The 24725-nt window shown below is 33.3% G+C and overlaps 1 protein-coding gene across 1 annotated transcript in view; it reads right to left on the bottom strand.

Annotated features, from left to right (window-relative positions):
- The window catches only part of LOC132743069 (coiled-coil domain-containing protein 18-like), a 38892-nt gene that overhangs the window by 7894 nt on the left and 6273 nt on the right, over positions 1–24725 (bottom strand). The window contains exons 6-30 of the mRNA XM_060731580.1: positions 24123–24251; positions 23096–23192; positions 22357–22478; positions 21438–21541; positions 20479–20672; positions 19463–19608; positions 18767–18903; positions 17542–17762; positions 16520–16771; positions 15423–15557; positions 14761–14955; positions 14138–14305; positions 13601–13743; positions 12522–12685; positions 11804–11901; positions 11443–11558; positions 10876–10975; positions 8773–8889; positions 7899–8042; positions 7459–7538; positions 6161–6278; positions 5168–5311; positions 4156–4368; positions 3164–3284; positions 579–1052 (exon numbers count right to left, since the gene is read on the bottom strand). Of these exons, the coding sequence (XP_060587563.1) occupies positions 579–1052; positions 3164–3284; positions 4156–4368; positions 5168–5311; positions 6161–6278; positions 7459–7538; positions 7899–8042; positions 8773–8889; positions 10876–10975; positions 11443–11558; positions 11804–11901; positions 12522–12685; positions 13601–13743; positions 14138–14305; positions 14761–14955; positions 15423–15557; positions 16520–16771; positions 17542–17762; positions 18767–18903; positions 19463–19608; positions 20479–20672; positions 21438–21541; positions 22357–22478; positions 23096–23192; positions 24123–24251 (3932 nt within the window). The remainder of the gene's footprint in view (positions 1–578; positions 1053–3163; positions 3285–4155; positions 4369–5167; positions 5312–6160; positions 6279–7458; positions 7539–7898; positions 8043–8772; positions 8890–10875; positions 10976–11442; positions 11559–11803; positions 11902–12521; positions 12686–13600; positions 13744–14137; positions 14306–14760; positions 14956–15422; positions 15558–16519; positions 16772–17541; positions 17763–18766; positions 18904–19462; positions 19609–20478; positions 20673–21437; positions 21542–22356; positions 22479–23095; positions 23193–24122; positions 24252–24725) is intronic.

Raw genomic sequence — 24725 nt, 5'->3', positions numbered from 1 at the left:
ATGAAATTGGCCTTGTGGTTTATGAGGAGATGTCATTTAAAGTAAAAGTTTACGGACGACGGACGGACGACGGCCGGACGCCGGACGAAAAGCGATCACAAAAGCTCACCCTGTCACTTTGTGACAGGTGAGCTAAAAATACTAAAAATATCCAGAGGAAATTACCCAGGTGCACAACTACACATGCTGATCAACATTCCTGTAAAGTTTCATGACTCTAGGTAAAATACTTTTTTAGTTACGTGTGACACAAAAGTGAGCGGACGGAAGGACGGACAAGGGTAAATCTAAATGCCCGCCACTAAAGTGGGGGCACAAAAACGTACATATCTCCAAAAACATTGGTTTTAGAATTATCCCCCTTGTCTAACAACTGCACCTTGTCATGATATAAGCAAGTATTCCAAATTTCATGTTGACAACTTATTAATTGTTTGAATGAAGGGCTAAATTAAAGTTTTTGCACAACACCAACAATGATGCTGCAGTGATCATTATAGCTGGACTGTGTCTTCGTAACAGATTAGCAAAAACTGGCATAAAATTAATAAGAACAATTTTCGTTGTCTCTAGGTTACCTAAATCTTTTTCTCCTGGGAATGTCTTTTCATCTCTACTAACTTTCTTATCTTTGACTACTCTAGCAAATGCACTCTGTTTTTGTTGCTTTCCGTCCCCACTTGATTCTTTAGATGTCCCCTCTAAAATGGCATCCTTGGACTTTTTGTAAGCACCATTTGGCAAGACTGGTTTAGGTCTATGTATTCCAGAATTCTGACCACCTTTTTCATCGTTTTCACTAAAATTAAGCACCCTGACTGGTCCCGATGGTTCAATATTTTCCTGGTCAGGTTCTAGTCTATTTCTACCAGCACTATTGTTATTAGTATCACCTTTGCTAACATACTGAATTTCCACTTCTTGTCCGAATTCAACATTCTGAGCCATTAATTCAGTGTTTGGTAAAGTCACTGACACGTCCGTTAGAATGATTTCTTTATTTCTAGCATTACTGGGTCGGCCTGGTTTTAGAACACTCTGTCCTTTTGTCCCTGCAATTACAATTTTATATGTATCATATACATATAAATGAAATACAGCAACAGAAAAACACATTAATGATGCTAGCATATCATAACTATAGTAATTTGTTTTTTTGTTTGTTTTTTGTTGTTGTTTTTTTGTGGGAGGATTTAAACTTGTCACACCAATACAATAAAGGTTGTATGGTGACTTTCCAGCTGAAGAGGTAGTAAGACTTCAATTGACACTCTGTAACTACAAGTCAGTATATAGTGGTAAAACAATTACAACTTCTCCTCAGTCTACAAATTCAATGAATTATAAATGGATTTAACTCACTATAATACCTCAAGATGCTTACAGAAATCATGATCACAAAGTAGATTCGCAGGTTCTTCCATTTTTTTCATGCATGTAAACTCTCCGACTTTTAGCATGAGACTCCAACTTTCTTCAACCATATTTTCAGTTTTTCCCCCCAAAATAAGGGGTATTTCACAAATTAAAGAAATCTCCCGCTTTTTTGATGTCAGAACTTTCTTCTTTGTTAATTGCAAATTCTAAAATCTCCCCCTTTTTGAAGAAAAATCTCCCACTTGATCATCAAAAAAACTTCACATGTATGTAATTATTCATTTTTGTACATAAATAAGACATTTTAAAGTGCATTTCGTTGGGTGAAAAGGTGAGATTTTAGCATTTAATCATTCAAGCGCCTTTTGCGGTATACACTGGAATACAGAATTAATGGGGTGCTTAACACTTTTTTGAGCCTCACTCCATATTAATACATGGAATGTTCACCAGTTGATAGGCTCTTCATTAAATAGTTTATAATTTATACATTTAAATTCTAAGATTTAGTCTGTAAATCACCCTGTTTATTTATCTAGCAATAAAGTAGTGGACACCTGTTGCTTAAATTGTTCACATATTGTGCATATTATCAAGTATTATTTCAATTATAGTGAGGGTAGAAGACCTCATATACCCCTTTTAAGCATTACTTCAGGCAAGAGCATGCCCCTCAAGTAGAACCAGTAACCCTCCGTACTGTGTTGATGTAAACTGATTACATACATAATTTTCATGCATAAGGAAAATTAACAAAACAAACATATTCCTGTTTAAAAAGAATAAAGTATATTAATCAACCTTGTAATATTACAAAGGCTGTTATTTAGAAATAGAATTTCTTTTCTCACTGAAAGAGAATCCTTACGCAACATGCAATCAATTTGTGAATTTCATTGATAATTATGTCAAACATGAAATCAATACAATGTTTATGTTGGAAATGTACATAGAAATAGCTAATATCTACTCAACATCTATTTCCTTTTTGGTTTTAACTAAAAATATATCCAAAGGACATGGGTGCCCCCCATATTTCACTGTTTTGTTAATCTACTGACTCTAGGTCAAATACCTTTTGGGCTAAACATGACACAAATTGAAAACTAAAAATCTTTTACTAAGCCAATGACAAAAACACTACACATACTGAATAAATCAACAAGCAAACCCTAAGTTGCACAACTACACATGCTGACCAACATTCATGTAAACATTCACATAGCAACTCCAGTCATTTATATCTTACTCTGGCTCTTTTCTCCATCAGTGAACTATATAACTAATAGTGAACTATCTCAAATCTATAAATGTGGGTTTTCCCCACCAAATCCCGGGGTACAAACAAACATAAATAGTTAAAACTTAATAAACACACAACGATAATAAGCGCAACATGTTAATCACAATATTGTGAATGGTAGTATACTTTGAAGCATAAATACTGTAAAAGTTTGTCTGGACCGTAGAATTAGATCAGAAAAAACCCCAGAGCCATCAAGTGCTGGATTAAAACCCCTTTTACAACTAATAATTGAGCCGTGCCATGACAAAACCAACATAGTGGGTTTGCCACCAGCATGGATCCACACTAGCCTGTGCATCCCCGCATTCTGATTAGGATCCATGCTGTTCGCTATCAGTTTCTGTACTTGTAATAGGGTTTGTAAGCAAACATCATGGATCCTGATCAGACTGCGCGGATGGGCAAGCTGGTCTGGATCCATGTTGGTCGCAAACGCACTATGTTGGTTTTGTCTTGTTGGGCTTATATAATGATACAAACCTATATCAGAGTCTCTACTCCCAGATGCAGTCATGTTAAAACTACTGTCTGATAATCTCATAGCGGCTAATGTTCTCTCTAGTCCAGATATTTTTGCTTGTAAACGAGCTATCTCAGAATCCTGTAAAATGAATCAAGTTTGATTAATTTACAAATTGTTATCAATTTTTCATTTGACATCAGTTTCGTCTACGGTTCGTGATAAGTTTATACAAAGACTCGCCAGTCTTACTCTGATGAATGGAGACCTGTGGTGCCAATTGGTCCTTCTGTGCAACTTATTTTCTAGACAATAAAGCATACTGTTGTAGGATATAAGAATTCTGGACATCAGCAAAAGTAAATATCCTAACATGATAAATATTGGGACAAATTGGTCCAACACAACTTACATTACAGCAATGCCTGCATTATATTTCTTCAGAGCAATAACCTTTGGATTTCTGGTGGGAACAAATACTACCCTCAAAACTAGAGAAGGCCAAGATCAGCTGACACATCAGTGCCATTTGCTGGACATGGAATACATTGTTTGCTATTCAGTTAAAACTTAATGTTTTAATTTTCCTTAAAGTTTCCCTTTACGGCCAATTATGCCTCAGAAATGCTTTTATTTTTATTTCTCAAAAGCATTTTAATTTTGTTGTACTTTTATAGTATCCAAAAATTTACTCATTGGCCAATTACCAGAATCCTCTTCTCCATCTGTTGCTTTTTGGTAAAAAAGTATAGTCATAGTGAATTAGTATTTTGTATGGAAGTCAAAATACTACTTTGTTTACATTTTGCTACGTTTGTGATAAATCATTTCTAATTTATCACTACTTTCTTCAAGTAAAAAGCATCTACAATTTAACATTCTCTAAAACCATTATTAAAACATTATAAAATTCATGTTTGCTTTTTCTAAAGAAGTAAAAATGTATTTGTTTCTGAGACATAATGTGCCCTTAATCTAGAGTTATTTACCTTTACTATCTAGAGTTACTTACCTTTAATATAATTTGTTCATTTGAAGCATCCATCTGAAGCTTCCTAGCCTCCACTTCCTCATTTATATTATCAAGCTCCTGAGCAGCTATGTGAACCTGATCAGCATAATGCTGCTCCATTTCATTCAGCTGCTTGGATTTTTCTTTTAACTGTGCCTTTAGAATATCATTAGCTTCTCTGTAGTCTGCAATCTCCTCTCTAAGAGCACCAAGCTAAAATCATATTTCATATATTTATTTGTATCATAGTTTTGGGACCTTTCTGTTAAAAAGGTGTCAGAGTTAAATTGTATACAAATACATGCACAGTGTGTTAACTTTGCCCCCCTCTCGTATGAATCAGATAGCCTTGTGTTTTGATATTCTTTCTATTACTAAGAATTTTGTTTCTGCAAACATTGTTATAAAAAACTATATATGTGAACAATTGCAGCTGTAACTATTCAAAATAGATCCACTGAGGTCCAAAATTCTAAAATCTTAAAATTTGATATTCACAGAATGAAATTGTAATTCATTTTTTGTGTGACTCTTAACCCAAAATTGAGTTAGAAAGGGTGGTTTTGGTCCCTCAGAAAAATTATAAGAAGATTTCTCTGGAAAAATTGGAGTTATTGAATGAACTGAAAATTTGTACACAAGTTATTGGTCTAAACCTACTCCAACAAGGTAGCTTCTATCTCACAGAACAATGCTTTGGCAACACCCTTTGAACTAGCATCTATAGCAAGTAAGTTATCTGATTGTTTTTACCCATTTTAGACTAATGGTAAACTACTGGTTATATACAGGAGCCAGTTTGAGAGTGTGTCTTTAAGAATAAAGCTTTCTACACAATAGAAACTAAATCAATTCTGTATAAACAATTGATAAATTTGCAACATAAAGGAAATATGCAATAGGTTTAATTCTGAACATGATACACAAGATAAAAATATCATTATACCCGTGCACATCAAACAATAAAAAAACTGCTTAAATGATAACAGAATCCCCTTCTTCAATGACTTACTTCTGACTGGAATTTCATCTGGAGATCATCATGTTCCTCGGAGAGTTTATGTAATTCACGTTCTTTACGAGATTCTGCATCTTTCTCTTTCACCTTGGCTGCTCCCAATTCTTCAGCTAACCTTGCAGCATCATCTTCCTGAGACTAGAAAAAAATAATTATACTTTTGTTAGTTTGTTGGGTTTTATGTTGCACCAACATAGTATAGGTCATATGGGCAACTTTTTTTCATATGAGTAGAACCACCAATGTTCCATTCCGTAAGCGAGCTTGATAGCTTCCTCATATGAAAGAATCCAAAGTTTCTGTCAGGATTCAAACCCACAGCTGTGAGGGGCAAGTGATTTGAAATATGTTAAAATATACTTTATTTAACAATACACATGAAATTATATGCATTGCATTCAATAACCATGAACTCACACCTGTAAGTTAGTTTGTTTTTCTACTTTCATGCTTAAATAAAATTGAATGTTTTAAATGCTTAATATTCATTGACGACCCCTTTACTACAACCCTGATGAAGGCTATTGAATAGCTGAAACGTAGGTCTAAATTAATTTATTGAAACCTGACCAACTTAGCTTCGTGTGTTTCATCTCCTTATCTCTTTTTATTACCAGACCTCTTTACTCATACACATGTCAAACAAAAACTGATCTTTAACCCTTTCGCTGCCAGAGGGTTATTGTTTTATTGATTACCTATTTGCCAGAGGGTTTTCTAAGAAATTACTATATTATTAATTAATATAATTATTATTATTTGTTATTAGTATTATAATAATTATATATGCTTCCAAATCTGTTAGTATAATAATAATTATTGTTGATGGTATAATTTTATTTATATTTATTATTATTAATTTATTATTATTATTATAATTATTATAGAAATGGCAAAAGCCATCCATAAGGCAAATACGCCGAAAATAACAGGGACGGCATAGCCGTCCCTATGGCAATAAAGGGTTAATAGACAAGACTATCTTACCTCTAGTATAGATCTTAACTCCTCTAATTCTCTTGTAAGTTTCTCATGTTCTCTATTAGAATGTGCAAGTTCTCTTCTTGTGGACATAAAATCTGAATGTTGCTGTTGAAGCTGCTCTCTGTATCATAAAATACAAAATTTTGGTGTTAAATTTTGACTGCTAGTGGCAATAATGACTTGCCTTTGTCATTGCAGCAAAGGTATGGTGTATCAGGGCATAGGTATGGTGTATCAGGGTAGAGGTATGGTATATCAGAGCAGAGGTATGGTATATCAGGACAGAAGTATGGTATATCAGAGCAGTGGTATGGTATATCAGAGCAGAGGTATGGTATATCAAAGCAGAGGTATCCTTTATCTGAGCAGTGGTATGGTATATCAGAGCAAAGGTATGGTATATCAGAGCAGTGGTATGGTATATCATAGCAGAGGTATGGTATATCAGAGCAGAGGTATGGTATATCAGAGCAGAGGTATGGTGTATCAGAGCAGAGGTATGGTATATCAGAGCAGAGGTATGGTATATCAGTGCAGTGGTATGGTATATCAGAGCAGTGGTATGGTATATCAGAGCAGAGGTACTCTGTAATCAATCAGCCTCCATATCAGTGCCATCTAACCAGACATTTTACAGCTCAACTAAAGCTTTTAAAGTTACCTTGAATGGGTGAAAATTTTAAGCACACTTAAGGCTAAGCTCTTATCATTTCTGCATTTAAATGTTACTGTTGAGAGCACACTTTATGTACACCCTTTCACAGCCAAAACAGGGAATCGATTCTTTGACTCAGTGGCCTGGGGCATTGTTACATTTGTTAAAGGAGGGTTCAGAGTTTGAAACCCAACCACAGCGGTATCTTTTTCTGATGCATTTAAATCCTTCAGTTACAAACCAAACTAAAAATATTTGTAAGATTATTAATTTTGAAATGGTATATTGACAAGACAAAAAAAATGATTTAATTTTTTAAAACTATAATTATCAGCTAAATCTGGTTCAAGATTCTGGCTTGAAATTCAATTAAAAGAAAATTCCGAAAGCATATACAGTAGGACTTATTATATAATTTTAATTGGTTCAAACATATTTATCTAAGCTTGATTGTGAAACAAGTTCTTGCAACTTTTATTAATCACTTTCAAGGCTGCTTTCTGGAACTATTACCTTACATCGTTGTGATCCTTTACAACTCAAGCCAAAGATCTCTGGATTGAGAAGGAGACACCTTAACGACTAGGCCACCACTCCACTTATATATCTTTATAACATATTTAATATCTAAACATTTAAAGTTTACCTGGTAAGTCTTAGCTCTTGAGTAATATCAACATTTTCATTTTTCTGTTCCTCTAACTTCATCTTCTGTCTTTCCACAAGCTGAGTATTTTAAAAAAAAGCAATACATGTATAATACAATGGATGTAACAGCACAAAGTCTGTTTAAAAAAGACACAAAACATTTAAACCACCCCCCTCCCACCCACTGACCCCTCCCTCTATTTTTTTTTTTAAAGGAGAAAAATGTTTTTAAAAAAAAGAACTCTCATCCCTCCACCTCCAAAAAGAAAAAAAAACAAAAACAAATAAAATTTTAAAACATCGAAATGAAAAAGTCAGTCTTTCTTTTTTAATCTCATTCACAGGCAACTAAGTGGATATCGAGTAAATGCTGACAGTATAAAATACAACAAAAATTAACCTTATCACAATTAAATACATAAATAAACAAATGCTCACAGTTTCAAGTTCTTGTAGTTTTGCTGTCTTAGAATTGAGATCAATCTGTTGTTTCTGACAGAGTTGTTCTGACTGTTGATGTTGTAACATTTTCTCTCTCAGCTGAGACTGTGTTTGTTGTAATTTGTCGTCTAAGTCAGTTATCTGTAGTATATGTGTAATATATGATAGCCATGAGAAGATGGGTTGACTTTAGACCCAGTCTCAAAACTTAGTTAATCCCTTTACAGAGTTTTTTTTCCTGCTATAGCAGGGGCCGTTATAGGGCTGCTTCCCCAAAGAAAAATTCTTTAAAATCATGCAGTTTTCCCCAAAAATTTCAACTTTTTCATCAAGCTTTTTCTTCCATTTTTGCAAATATACCATACAATTTTCACCAAAATTAAGGGCAGGGCTTCTTCCCCTACCTTTGAAAAAAGCCCTGTCTTATCAAAGCTCTGTGCAAAATAAGCCTACCTCAAAATTATGCTAGATATGAGTGAAGTTGATCTTACTAAAGTCGGGTTTCATTTTGACGAACCTATGAAAATTGTGTTTTGAGTTGTTGATACTATCAAAATACATGTAGGGTTTTTGAGTGGTTCATTCAATGAAATGACCGAAATTGAAAAACATTTGAACACTTTTAAACTAAAAATGGCACTTTGAATCACAAAATAATTTATTTTCAATTTAATTCTTATTATCACTTTGTTATCTTCTTTTTTAAAGAGCTCTACTTGATTTATGGTAGAATTTCAAATTTTATGTTTTAGGCTTTTGAACCTCAGTGGAGCTCCGTTAACATTATCAACATTATTATGAAATCTTGACATCATTGATGTGCCTGTAAGTAAGAGTTCTTAGGACAAAAGCTAAATCAGAAGTAACTTACCTGTTTGGTTCTTTCCTGAACTTCTATTTCCTGTTTTCTAACATTAGAATCCAGTTTTTGTATACGATGTTCCATCTCCTGATGTTGTTCCTTGATTGTCTGGTCAAGTTGATTAACCTGAAATCACAGAATATGTTCTTATTTTCAAATCAGAATATTAATCAAGAAATATTCCTTCAGATAATTATAGTTTTTATGCGCCTTGTCCGTCTGTCCGTCCGTTGTCTTGTCCGGAGCATAACTTGAAAACCCTTGGAGATAATTTGTTGAAACTTCATACAGTGGTAGAGGGCATCGAGGGGGAGTGCAGTGTCAAAGAACCATAACTCTATTTTGCCCGGTTTTTGAATTATCTCCCCTTATAGAAAAATCTTGTCCGGGGCATAACTCTAAAACTATAAGAGATATCAACATGAAACTTTGTAGGTGAATAGATCTCAATGGGTAGATGTGCAGTGCATAAGAACAATAACTCTTTTTGTCCTAATTTTGGAGTTATTGCCCTTTGTTAATTTTAATACTTTGAACTTTGTCCGGAACATAACTTGAAAACCCTTGGAGATAATTTGTTGAAACTTCATACAGTGGTAGAGGGCATTGAGGGGGAGTGCAGTGTCAAAGAACCATAACTCTACTTTGCCCAGTTTTTGAATTATCTCCCCTTATAGAAAAATCTTGTCCGGGGCATAACTCTAAAACTATAAGAGATATCAACATGAATTTTTGTAGGTGAATAGATCTCAATGCGTAGATGTGCAGTGCATAAGAACAATAACTCTTTTTATCCTAATTTTGGAGTTATTGCCCTTTGTTTATTTTGATACTTTGAACTTTGTCCGGAACATAACTTGAAAACCCTTGGAGATAATTTGTTGAAACTTCATACAGTGGTAGAGGGCATCGAGGGGGAGTGCAATGTCAAAGAACCATAACTCTATTTTGCCCGATATTTGAATTATCTCCCCTTGTACAAAAAATCTTGTCCGGGGCATAACTCTAAAACTATAAGAGATATCAACATGAAACTTTGTAGGTGAATAGATCTCAATGGATAGATGTGCAGTGCAAAAGAACCATAACTCTGTTAAGCCTTATTTTTGAATAATCTCCCCTTTTAGAAAAATCTTGTCCAGGACATAGCTGTAAAACTATAAGAGATATCAACATGAAACTTTGTAGGTAGATAAATCTCAATGGGTAGATGTGCAGTGCACAAGAATCATAACTCTACCTTGCCTAATTCTGGAGTTATTGCCCTTTGTTTATTTTTACTTTTTGAATTGTCCAGGACATAACTCGGAAATCATAAGAGATATCATCAAGAAACTTTGTAAGTTGATAGATCACATTGATTATAAGTGCAGTGCAAAAAACTGTAACAGCCTTGCCTAATTTTGGAATTATTGCACTTTGAACTTTTTCCACGGACATAACTCTGAAACTACAAGAGGTGTACTTTCCTGTGTCCAAAACCTATTCGGGGAGCATCACCCGGCTCAAACCGGGCTCTTGTTTATTATATAAATAGAGGATATTTAATGACTGTAATTTAATAATTAATTTATTCATCAAGTTCAATAAATTTAGTATTGAATCTACACTAATACAACATTCTATTAATGATAGGTTTACAGTTAGTCATTTTTCGTTGATGTGCATATAGTGTAATGTCAACATTTGGGCACTTTAACACTTTCTTTGCATATATCGCAAATGATGTCACGACAAAGTGTTATTACATTAGGTGTAATATCGTTTTTATTGAATGGCTTCATTACACTTCTGCACCACAGTTTATGTGACTATGTGTTTTATTTTATAAATAACATTTAAAAAAATTTTGTTTCTATGTAATTTAAATGATCATATAGTAACTTCCAGAAGGAAGACCATGGGTGCTGCTTCAAACATTGTTCTCAGAAACAAATAGGCAATTAAACGAAATCACCAACTTTCTGTAAGCTAACTGTATAGCTAACTTGCTCACATACTACCAGTCACTGATGGGATTCAAACCCATAGTGCTAAAAAGCAAGTGATTTGACACCAGCAACCTTCGCAACAGAGGCCCACATGATATAAAGAAACATATTAAAAACTTACTAGAGCAACTCTCTCTTCAAGCTCCCCTTGTCTCTGTTCTAATAATTCTCTTAGATTCTCTACTTCACTTTTCTTAATGCTCAGCTCTTCTTGTACAGCCCTATGTAATGTAGAAATATTTATATAATTCTAAGGCAAAAAAGCAATTCTGAAAATCTGCTTCTCCATACCCTACACACCCACCCATCCCAAGAGAGGGATATGTAGGTAGGAATTTCTTTCTTTTTTTTAAATATAATCTTATATGTATATTATCAAGAAAAGTTTTGAACAAGAGCTGACAGTAGGACAGTGTGCTCGACTTTTCTGGAGGCTTGATAGTAAAACAATGCTACTAAATTATTTATTTTATCAAAATAATAATTAAGATATTAAATCAACAAAACGAGATATTTACATAATATTTACCCACATTATTAGTCTATGTGCATTTTGTCTAAATGAGAGGAAAAATATGTGAAGATAAAATTATTATTTTTTTAAATTGGAGCATCATCATCCTGTACAATCATAATGCGCCACTATAAATGAAAATTTAATTGTGTATAAAGCAGTTGTAAAATTTACGCTAGAGAATCTTTCATATCCTCCATCATTTCTTCTCTGGCCTTCGCCTCGTACCCGGCACGATCTAATTGTTTCTCGAAATCTGATATCCTCTCTAACGACTCTTGGTGCATATCCTGTAAGTATATACATTAATATTACATTATCTTTAGTCATATCCCACTTTAATATTCTTATTTAACATGTACAAAGATATTCAACATAACTGACATTAGATACAGTACACCAAAAAAAATTATCAACAACTGGTCATATCCATTAATCAACAAATTCTGCAGTTTTTTGGTTAATTTATTACCTGATTTTGCTGTCAAAATATTTTTTTATATAATTGTAAAATAGTTATGACATAGAGACATACCTGTAACCGTTTGATTTCAATGTCAAGGTCAGAGACAAGCTGTAACTGTTGCTCCATGTCGGAATTCTTCTGATGAAGCTGGTCTTCAAAGTCTGTCACTGTGCATAAATAGAAGATATTGAATGAGTGTAAGTTCAATACTGAATTTATTGAACGACTTGAATAAAATCTTATTACATTTGTATGAATAATACATGTTTCACTTCAATTTAAGAAATGCGGTCTTCAAAGTCGGTCACTGTACATAAATATAAAATAATGAATGAATGATGGTTAAATACTGAATTTATTGAACAGTTTGAATAAAATCTCATTACATGTATGTAAGACTCTGGCAAGAATTATACATGTATCATTTTATTTTAAGAATTTGGTCTTCAAAGTTGGTGACTGCAGATAAATAGAAGGTATTTAATGAGTGTTGGTTCAATATTGAATTTATTGAATGGCAAATAAAATTTTATTACATGTATGTTAACCTCAGGTAAGCATTATGCATGTATCATTTTATTCTCAATTATTCTAAGCCTGCTAACAACCTGGTGCATAACAATGTTTACACTGAAATTTTACCGGGCATATAGAAAAATATGTTCTCATAAAGCTATCAATTGAAACGCATCAATAAATTTTGAAGATATAAAATACTAGGTGTTGTTGTTTGGAACTTTAATGTTTGTGTAATAAATGTACAGAAAGAGATATCATTTTACCGTACCTAGTTCGATCTTCTGTTCTAATTGTACCCTCATATCTCGGAGATCCTTCTCCAGTTTGGAGATTCGTTCAGTCTTCATGTCATGGCCATCTTGCTCATCGTTTAACTGTGATTCTAGCAGTTCTATTTCCGTAGACATTTGACGTCGCTCATCCTCGACATGTCTTTAAAAATAATAGCAAAATACATCATAAAATCAAACGTGATAAATGTTACTTGTGGACTGTTACAATTAATTTATTCAATTTTGGGCAAGGTAATCAATGACATGATAATTACAGTGTAATCATGCAATCAATCAAAAAATTAAAGATTGCGGTTAATGATTACCCCAGATCTGAGTCAGCAAAGCCTTGAAATAATCTAGTGCACTTCATGAATTTTAAAGTAGTCAGTAAAAGTTGAGAGCAGCCTTCCTGGCTGAATTTAAAACTTTGTTTGCTTCTGTGTTTTTTACATGGAATTTAACACATTCATTTTTTTGTCATATCTTGGTAACCAGTCTTCTTAACCAGCTTTCAATCATCAACAAACTATTATTCATCCATTTCTTTCCAAGTGACCAACTACTTATCCCACATGATTCCTCAAAGAGAGTGGTGGCCTAATGGTGTGGCCTAATGGTTAAGATGTCTGCTTCTCAACCCAGGGATCATGGGTTCGAGCCTTTATGGGGTCACGACCATGTTTCTTCATATCACACTAGTACTGGTTGGTTCAAGGAAGCAGACTCAAAAGTGATGATTATATGTTGCAAGAACTTGTTTCGCAATCGAGCTTAAATATATATGTTTAAACCTGATTCCTCAATCTGCTGTGAGAGACAAATCACCATCAGACTCAATGTCAAAGAACAATTATCACGGAGGAATTTTGTCTCATTCAAGCAAGGATCAAACCAACAATTCCTGTATTACGCAATTTTAAAGCATTTTTATATAGCATGGTTTGAAAAAAAGTAGCTGGCAATAAATTCTGCAATGAACAGCAAGTGAACAAATCTCTTGGGCCTCTGGAGGGTACTGTATTACAATACCTTACACAGTAAAGCATAGGCATTTGTTATCAAATTTTCTTACTTCAGTGTTTTTGTGAGATCTTTTAGTTGGGTAGTTTTCTGTTCTAGGTCTTCACATGCTTGTTTCAACTTGGTTTCCATGGTTTGTTGATCCCTCATCCACTGGGTGTTTCCTGTCAGAAGCTGGTGCTCCAAATTACATACCTACATTGCGATAAAAAAGATTTGTGACCCCAACACAATTTATCAAGCCATGTTTTGCTTTATTTAGACTATTCAGTTAATAAGATAAAAACATAAACCATATATTATATTATTAGTTCTGCAAAATGACCTAAAAATGGAAAGCTTCTGGACGTTTTCACTAAAATCTTACTAGATATCAAACTAAAAATTGATTTTCAATTGAATTCTGTGTATTTTTTTTTCATATTATCTTTCCCATATTTGTTTTCCATTTTAAGTTCCACAGATGATCTATGTAAGATTTTTAAATTTTATGTTTTTCGGGCCGCTCCTTTAAAAAAAACACCCATATGATGCTAAATGTTCAATATGCACATAAAATATAACAGTTATGAAGTTATAAATGTAGGACCTGTTCCTGTGACTGTGCCTGCAGCTCCTCAAGTTCGTGTATGCGTGATGTGCTCTGTTGTAACATGCTCTGTGCCTCCATGACGCTTTTCTCTAACTGCTCACATTCTTGACTTCTCACCTCCAACTCGTGACCTTTCACCTGATTCTCTTTATTCAAATGGTTTATCTAAATATAAAAAAAATTTTTTTTTTTATTTTATCTGTTTAGTTACAGCTTTAACTAAATGAAATGCTTAAATCAGGGTGTTCGTTTGACCCTTGAAATGACTCTTTGACCCTTCAAATTTCCAAAAATCCTGATTTGACCCTCAGAATTTTAACTGGAGGGTCAGTTTGTTAAAATCATGGGGATTTGGCCTTGAAGTCAGTAAAACTTAGTCCAAATGACCCTCAGAATTTCATGGCAAGTGAACACCCTGCTGCTTTACAATAACACAAAGGTTGATTTTTTATACTTATTTTTGTTTTGCAACTACACTGTAAAGTTCATATAATGAATTTCAAACTGGTAAAGGAAGACCTCAGGTGCCCATTCATACAGACATGTGTGGGTAACTGAATGAAACCACGAACCTTCTAAACAATTGAATAATTTCCTCATATAAAATCATCCACTAATACCTTATCATCCCTTTCTTTGATCTCCCTGTCATAAAATTCTTTCGACTCCTCTAAAGCTCCTATATATGTCTTTATCTCCTTTTTACACATGTTTAATGTTGACTCAAGTTGTTTAATACGCTCTGTACTTTCTTTCGACTGTGTGTCCAACTGGTGTAAAACCTCTCGAATTTGATCAGTCTTATCTTTGAGATCCTATTAGAAAATGTCAACAAAAACAGAGTAAATAATTAAATTGCTATGTCTCCAGATGAGTCAAATAAATCTTTAATTTAAAGGCACATTACTCCTGAGAATAAAATAAAATTTTCCTTATCTAGAAAGGGTAAATGTGAGTTCTAAAATGATTAAATAGAATAGTTATAGAGTATGCTTGATGCACATCACACCAAAATAAGGAAGACAGACAAAACCCCACAGATCAAAACCCCACACCTCAAAATTTTATAGAGTGGTCAAAATTCCAGTTGCTGGAAACTAATCAGTACTGAGCAATAAGTGAAAAGTTTCTTGCTCAAGGAAACGACTTGCAAAAAGTTTCTTCCTTATTCCTTATACTATTAAGATTTCTTGATTTTAGGGTAAATCTTTAAATAAAACATCACTTAAGTAAAACATTGTTTAAGTAAAACATTGTTTAAGTAAAACATTGTTTAACCTACACTTTTAGTTCTGGCCAGCTGTTGTTCAGTCTCATGTAAGTAGTGATTTTTATCCGAAATTTCCCGCCGTAATATGTCTGTCTGCTTCTCCCACTCTAAGGCTTGGCTTGCTTTATTCTCCACCCTCTCTTGTAACTGACATACAAATAATGTACATACAACTTTTGTAAATCAATTTATATAAAAAGAACTTTTTATATTTTTGTATGCCTACCATACCATAACCTTGTATTAAAGCCACATGCCTTCAAAAGAGCAAAATCATTTCAAGAAAATCAAATATGAGAAAATGTACTAAGACTTTAAGAAAAATAAAAAAATATTCAAGACTTAAAGTAATACTTTACAAGTTATCTGTGATCAAATAAGTGATTTTTCAGTATTAATCACCATATTTCTACTGCGAAAATCAGGCAGAAAATAAGCGAAAAAAATATGAAAATACAGGATTTTTTTTGGCATATTTTGACCATTTTTTTTTAATTTACATGGATTTTAAGTGCCCTTTGCAATGTGTAAATTACAATCTTGATTAACTTCACAATGTCTTACTTTAAAATAAATTTTCAAAATTTTCATGAACAGTATCATGAATCTTAATAGGAGCAGTTCTTGTGTGCAAAGCTCAACTTTAATCAGCACAATGATCTCTTTTTTCACAGATTAATTCCCAACACATACTATTTGAACACATTTTATCTCTTCATAAAAATGTCATAGTTAACAGTTAATAGATGTTGACCAAGATCATAACTATATTGTATTTCATTCCATACAAATTATATGGCTTCTATGTCATTCCATACAAATTACAGGGTATCTATGACATTCCACAAAAATTATATGGTCTATATGCTATTCCATACAAATCATTTAGTTTCTACACCATTCTATATAATTTATATGGTATACAAATTATATGGACTATATGCAATTCCACAATAATTATTTGGTTTCTATACCATTCAATTCAAATTATTTGGTTTCTATGCCATTCATTACAAATTATTTGGTTTCTATGCCACTCCATTTAGATTACATGGTTTCTTTACCATTCTGTATAAACTATATATTTTCCTATCAAAATTAAAGCTTACAATATCAATTTGTTTCTGGTAGTCCTGACACTGTTCCCTATGTATTTTCTGTATCCTCTCCCTCTCCTCGAGGGCTACATCTGCCCCGCCCTGTTTCTCCCTCAGCTCTCGGTGGAGGGCCTGAGCCTCACTCTCCCTCGTGGTGATCTCCTCCTCTAGGTGCTTGATTCTAGAAGCTTGATGTGTGCATTGAGACGTCTTCTCATTTAACTGTTCTTCTAGGCTGGATATTCGACTATTTTTATCCCGATTCTGAAAATTTAAAAGAAAAGAAAAAAAAAAAACTCTCAATAACAAGAGCTGCCAGTATAACTGAGTGTTTGACTATCCTTGATAGTAAATCAAGTCTGGATAATATAAAATTCAAGAGCCAGGAAAAAGTAGAATTTTCTAAGTGTATAAAAATTCAAGAGCCAGGAAAAAGTAGAATTTTCTAAGTGTAGAAAAGGACATTATTCAGTCAAACTCCATGTTAGAGGTATGGACCTTATATAATGACCTCCTTTTATCCTCTCTATAAGTGTGTGAAGTTTCAATCAACTCTCTTGACTCATTAGTTTTGGAGATACCAACTTTCATTCAAAAACTTAAAGTTGCTATTTTTCATTCAATGCTTTTTCTTAAAGTTTAAAATATCTCAGTGCTTATATTTTCAATAAAACAATTTTGCCTCTAAATATAAACTTCTCTATAAAGTTGAGTGACATCTGGCATGCCTAGTTATAAATGTTCACAAAAGAATTCATTCTGTCAAAATATGAATCAAGTAGACCCTACCTTTCTATTACATTTAGGGACACCTAGCATGTCAGTTGGGTCTTTTAATTGTCACAAAAAAAAATCTTTCTGTCAAAATATAAATCAAGCAGACCTTACTTTTCTTTCAGGTTTAGTGACACCTAGCACATAACTTTCATTTTACAAAAAACAACAACAACAACAAAACATTCTGTCAAAATATCAATCAAGCAAAAAACCAACCTAAACACATTCTGTTTAAATATGAATCAAGCAGACCCTACCTTTCTATCAAGTTTAGTGACTTCAATCGCTTTCTCGTTGATCTGTTCCTGCAGTTCAACAAGTTGCGAGTTCCGCTGATTGATACGCAGCTCAAATGACGAGTTCTCCGAGTCCCGGTCCGCCATCTCACGTCGTAACTCCTTCACTTGAGACAACAACCTATCTCTCTCTAATGTCAATTTGTTCATCATAGAATCTAGCTCTTGTGATTGTTCAGCAGCTATGTAAATATTAAAAAGTCATTATTATAGTAAATATTACTTCATTCACTCAATATTCCAGGATTTTGTGAAGAAATTATTTATTTTCATTGTTAATTTTAAGGAAGCAATGCCAAAGAACTTATGATGGCTCCCCCTGGAAATGCCATACTAGTTTTTATTATGGTAAGGACATTTACATGCATGATTAAGTATAAGTTTACAAGTAGGAAGTACCAAATTGGTAGCACGTTCTTGGTAAGCTGCCTGAATGTTTTTTCACCACTTTTTGACCTTAAAAAATTCACGTCTTTCTTTTAAACTTTTCCATCAAATGTCAGTCTTATGCAAACATTACTGGACCAAATGAACCATTTTTGATTTTGTATGACACTGATGCAATGGCATTAAACTTAAGGCGGTTAACAAAGGAGCAAAAATATCAATTTTTAAAGTGTTATAAAGTTATACAATACATAAAACAATCGACTGGTTTTTATCATATGTGACACAACATGCATTTTTTCTCTAAGGTCAGCAGTTGCCTAGTGGTTAAGATATCTGCCTCTCAACAAAGGGATCATGGGTTCAAGCCCTACTCGGGTCAAAATGATAATTGCTCATAAGACCAGTACTGGTATGTTCCGGGAAGCCGATTGGAGAGTGTTTTATACAATTAGCAAAACTTGTTTCATTATTAATTTCAAATGATAAAGGATTTAACTCACTACATTGTTGGAGCAGTACCTCAATATGCTTGCAGAAAATATGATCACAAAATAGAAAAAGATCGCATTTTTCTACTGTTTTTTTTTTTACTTTTTTCATTCATTATTGTATATAAATTGGTGTGAACAGATGAATTAGACATCTTAAAGCTTATTTCTGCAGGTAAAAAGCAGTGATTTTAGCATTTAATCATTCAACAACATTGTCTGATATATACCGGAATACAGTACTTAGTGTGGTGCTCCAACACTTTTTAAGTCTGACTCAATGATAAATACATATAAATTAAACTTACTTCTCTGATTTTTCTCAATCATATTTTGTAGATCAGTGCGTAGATTTTCTATCAGACTAGACTGGTCATCAGCTTGTCTCTCCTGTAGACTGGCTTGTAATCGCTGAATTTCGGCATCTTTCATTGCCAACTTTAATCTGTAAAACAGATAACATTTTTACAGGAATTTTTATAGAAGGTCGGTCAATATACAGCAGTGTTTACCATGTACCTATTAGTATCTAAAAGCCATGTTAAACTGGTCTTGCAGTTGGATCCAGGATGGTTTCTCCAGCTGTGAACTCATCTAAATATAATCCCGTATTGAACAGATCATTGTTAAATAACTTATAAATATAACATAGTAACATAATCCTTTCTCCATAACAAGAGCACTGCATGAGGTGTTAATGTTCATCTGTAAAAATAACCAATTTTCTTAAATATTTGTTAAAATAACCTATTTTCATAAATATTCTAGGCTAAAAAAGGGGCATTAACTCCTAAACATATTGTTGTCAGAATAATGCCCCTTATCTTACAAGTTCCTCTTGTAATGATAGACAAGCATTGCAAAGTTCATAATGATACCTTTAAAACTTTTATTGAGTAATAGGCTACAAGAAAGTTTTTGCATGATGATGACAACACAGTGCTTATAAAAGCTGGACTTTTTCTTTGAAAACAGACAAACTACATATTATTGATCACTCCTACCTGAGATCAGATAATATACTTTTTGCCGACGCTGTGCTAGATTCAGCACCTGTAGTAGATTTCTGGAATGAAGCCCCTGATGACATGTCAGCCCCTTGTCTAAGACTGAAGTTACCGCTGTCATTTACACTAAAACTATTGTTGCGCTGAAAAATACAGACAACCTAAATTGTGAAAGAGGGTCATTTTTTGTTGGTAAGTATTCTATTTCTTGCTTTTTTTAAAAATTGTTTGCTGGGCTTTAATGTGGGTTTTTATTTGTTTTGCTTTTTGTTGTTGTTGGTTTTTTTTTAGGTGGTAACTTTCTCACATTTACAGATAGAGGGATACCCATGCACAAAGGGTGCCTAGAAAATACCACTTACATTCTGTAAGGTAACATACTAAACAGCTTCCTTAAATAAAAGAATTCAATGTTTCAAGTGGGATTTAAGCTCAACGTACTGATTGGCAAAAACATTTGTTGTTAAAAACCATCTGCTCAATTTAACAATTACGTAAATAGTTCTAATACAACATTGGTTCAACTATATATCATAATAGTTATCACATTAAAACAGCAATAAACAAGTTAAACTTAAGGCAGATTTGCTAATTAGTTTTAATTCATTACATATTACTTTTTAGTTTGACTGTGATGAAGGCTTGTAGTTTAATTTAACCACTTTCAAGCATGCTTTCCAGAACTAACCAGTACCAGAGTAAAATAATAGCACAATGTCATGACCATAGTAAGGCTTGAACCCATAATCCTTGGGTTGAGAAGCAGACTCCTAAACCACTAGGACCACAGCACTCACTTTTTCAGGGACAGACTGAATTACTAATGTTATATGAACTTGTGGTCCTACAGTTTTTCTTTCAAAAAATGTATCTTTATACATTTTCCAATATATTTGAATTGTACATCTTGTGAAAAAAAAAATGAAAGGAATAAAATATATTTAAACTACATGTATTTTTTTTACTCAGATTTACTAATAGATTAAAACTGATAAAGTAAATAAAACACCTACACTAGGTGGTCTACTGCCATAGCTCTGTTGTACTTGCTGCGCAAGCTGTTCTAACTGGGTCAACATTGTACGACTTTCCTCGATCTCCTGCTGGCACTGTGCCAACTGTTGTTGCTGGCGGTCAACCTCGTTACGTAGCTGACCGTTCTCAAACTGTAAACTCTCCAGTAACTCGGAATCTCCCTCTAATCGTGCTAAAGTACAATAGACAAGAATCAATGTACTGTCCTGGTCATCTGCTGGGTCAAATTCTGATAATTTACCAAGTTCACAATTTGGCATAATATGTCCTCGAATTGGTCTATAATGGGCACATTTTCCATATGTATTTTAAATATTGATAAAAACTATGGAAATAAATTATATGGATATTCTTTTGAAATATTGCTTGAAAAAGTGTTGATAAAGTTCTTAGTGATTAAGTATGAACATTTTTGCATTGAATAACAATATTTTGTTCTAGAACTTTTTATTATATCCTATATTTAAATATATGTAACATTAGATCATATCTAACATTTTCCAACAACATTCATGACGTATAAATCATTTGTGGTTTGTTGTTATGTGTGATATTTAATACCTACAATTATAGACCAATTCACTTTAAACTTTATACATGTACACATTATTTGTCACTCTAAAAATGCTTTTTGCTTCTAAAGCAGGGGTATTTTACAAGCAAGTCCTCAAAGAATACTTGGAGAATGAAGATATCAACTTGAATGCAAAAACTTAACCAAAGTGTGATGCCGACACCTGGGTCAGTACAAAAGCTCTGCCTATTCTTTGAATATTAGAGCAAAAAATGTCTGCATGTAATGAACAGTATTGATATGATATCAGAAAAACAAAGTTTCCGCTTTAAATTTCTCATTTTTTCGAAATACATCGTATTCATATACCAGCTTACATATACAAAATGTTTTACTTATACATGTCTATAAACATGGACTTACAAATTTTCTGAGAGAGTTTGGATATCTGTGTTCTAAGATCATTGTTCTGTTCCTCTATGTCAGTTTTAGTCTCCTCTTCTACTTCCTGAACTGACTGCAGATGTCTGAAATAATGTTACACCATTTTTTTTATACTGTACATCATGTTTGTAACATTAATTTTCATTGGACAATCACATCATGTTTGTTGTACAATTTTCATTGGACAATCACATAACATAACAATTTTCATTGGACAATCACATCATGTTTGTTACGACAATTTTCATTGGAAATCACATCATGCTTGTGACACTAATTTTCATTGGACAATCACATCATGTTTGTTACGACAATTTTCATTGGAAATCACATCATGCTTGTGACACTAATTTTCATTGGACAATCAAATCATGTTTGTTATGACAATTTTCAATGGACAATCACATCATGTTTCTTATGTCAATTTTCATTGCACAATCACATTATGTTTGTTATGCTAATTTTCATTGGACAAACACAACATGCTTGTTATGTCAATTTTCATTGGACAATAAGGAAGTTTATATTTTTTACATCTATAAAATTATGGCTGCTGTAAATTTTAATTTATTATTGTCTATGCTAATCAAAGAAACTAAGAAAGTATACCATAAATTTGTTATAAAGACTTTTGGCAGTTAATGCATTTTGATATTTAAATTTATTTGATATCTATTAAAACTAACTAAGGGACTTCCTTGGGAATAAGCTTTCCAGCTAGTTCACACAACATTAGTAGTTCTATAATTCAATGCAGTACAAACTCATTACACAAGTTTAACTGTGTAAAAGCAATATTAAGAATCCAAACAATCTTGACTTGCCTTTTTTTCACCCATTACAAGTCAAAACAGAGTCAATTATTATACTAGTTTAGAAAGTGTAACTGTTAAATTACCTGATATCTTCCTGCTGAGATTTAACTTTGTTCTGGAAGTATGAAAGCCTTTCTATAAGTTCTTCACGTTCTCTGTTAGCATGTGTTAAACTGTCCCGTAGGCGATCCTCATTCTCCTCATACTGAAATACAGGTTATATAAATATCCTCGTTCTGATGCTCCAGATATTATAATATTCGCATTCTGTTTAAAAGTTTATTTTTCAAATGATTTAGAATTTGACACCTCTACAGCAATAAGGTTAAGTTATATTAAAGGACATTTACTGCTTGGCAAGAGATGTGTATTAGATATAAATATACGGAGAAAGAATCATGAACACTGTTTATTTAAACAAACTAAACAACTTTCTTTATTGACTGCATGAAATAAACTACTGAAAGATGGTCACCATATGCAAATACCTCTTGTTTACTGAAAATCATGCCATTTTTTATTTCATTCTTGTTTGTTTTGTTTACTTTTAAGTTGCACCAACACTGAAGAGGTTATATGGTGACTTTAGAGGAAGACCTCATGTTCCCCTCCGTGAATTATTTCAGGCACAAGCAAGCACCTGAAGTAGAACCATCTATGTTTTATATGCTGACTGCACAGCATCCTTACAAAAAAGAATCCAAACTCCCCTGTAGGATTCAAACCCACAACAATAAGGGGTTGAGGTAGGAAGCCGGAAAACTTTATCACTCAACTCATATTTCTAAATTTTATCACTCAACTCATATCGCTAAATTTTACCTTTTTCAATCTGTCATTAGTTTTCTTCTGGTATTGCTCTAAAGAATCTTGAGCTTCCATGAAGTTCTGCATTGCATCATCTCTTTGTGTCTCCAAACTGCAAGAAAATCTTTGTTTTAGTTTTGGTTCAGAGCAGGTTTTTTTAAAGTATTTTTTTTAAAGTATTTAAATAACACAGCAAGTATAAGACAGTGGTTACATTACAAGAGTTTCTTGATAATAAACCAATACTTTCCTGTAGGTAATTGCTTACTTCCTTTCGAAAAACATTTGTAGCAGAATTGGGGACATATAACAGAAAAAATTTGTTGACCAGAAAAGATTATACGTTATGAGTCTTGGATATTTACAATAGAATTTTGTATGGTCACAATGGGCATTATTTTATTCAAAATCCTTGCCAGATTAATGGGTCATCCATAGAGACATTCAAAAAAAATTCTGAAAACATGACCTTATTTCAAGTGAATAACATCCCTAGTTTTTTTTAAATAAATGATGAATGCAAATTCTAATACCAAGAATTTTTGAAGTTCACAAGTGGCCATGAATCAGTGAAATCCCATGCAAGAGTTATGGTCCTTGAATAGTGACCCCTAAGCCATGTCTTAGGTTTCAAGTTAATACCCTTACTTGTTAATAAGATCAATGTTGCATACATAACTTAACCTGAGACTACTTTTTTAAGTTCATTAAGGGCTAAAATTCCATGTAAGAGTTATAGTTCACAAACAGTACTCTCCAATTAGGATCATTTGAGAATAATATATGCTATCGGGAACTCGGCAAATGTGGGTTTTTTTCAAGCTAATCCCCTGGTACAAACAAACATTTACTGTTATAGCTTCACTATGCAATACTGGTCACAAAAGATTAATCAGCCTGTTGCGCTTATTTTGGAAGCTGTAACTGTAGAAGTTTGCTTGTACCTTCACATTACCAGGGAAAAACCCGAAAAATTCTTAATTATGGAATAAGTCTATTGTCTGGTTAATCTATAAGAATTTACAAAAGTTTCTATAGCAACCTTCTCCTCATTTTCCTCTCCTCGTACAACTCTGCTCTAGCCTCGTCAGCGTCTAGTTGTGACTGTTTATACTTGCGTTCTGACTGTAACATCTCACGTTGACTAGTTTCATATCGCTCTTCTGCTTCCCTGCAAATAAAACATATTTTACTTAACATAGTCTTACTGCAATGCTTTCTGGCCAAAAAATCTCTAATAAAAAATATTGGCCAATATCGTAATAAATCGGTCATTTCCAGAATGTTTTTTCCCCACAATCTTCTATATTCGATATGTTTTAACAGTTTATAACTGAAATTTAGCCCATTGCAATAAAGGCTGGGTGACTGTTAATAATTTAATGCCCAAAATTTTGAAAAAATAACTTTCTGGAAATAACCAATTTGGTACGATACTGGCCGATGTAAGAATTTTCTGGCAGGAAAGCATTACAGAAAGACTACTTTAAACACCTGCAACTTTTCAACCACTAAACATGTTCATCGATGCTAAACATGAAGGTGGCAGGGGATGACTTGAAGGGGTTTAAGTAACACTGAAACTGTTTAGGTCATATGGCGACCTTCTAGCTTTCCTTATGATAGGAGACCTCAAGTACCTCTC

Source organism: Ruditapes philippinarum, unplaced genomic scaffold (assembly GCF_026571515.1).
Source record: "Ruditapes philippinarum isolate M1 unplaced genomic scaffold, ASM2657151v2 ctg1673_1_1_1_1, whole genome shotgun sequence".
Classification (NCBI taxonomy): Eukaryota; Metazoa; Mollusca; class Bivalvia; order Venerida; family Veneridae; genus Ruditapes; species Ruditapes philippinarum.
This window is presented reverse-complemented; position numbering and strand designations above follow the sequence as displayed.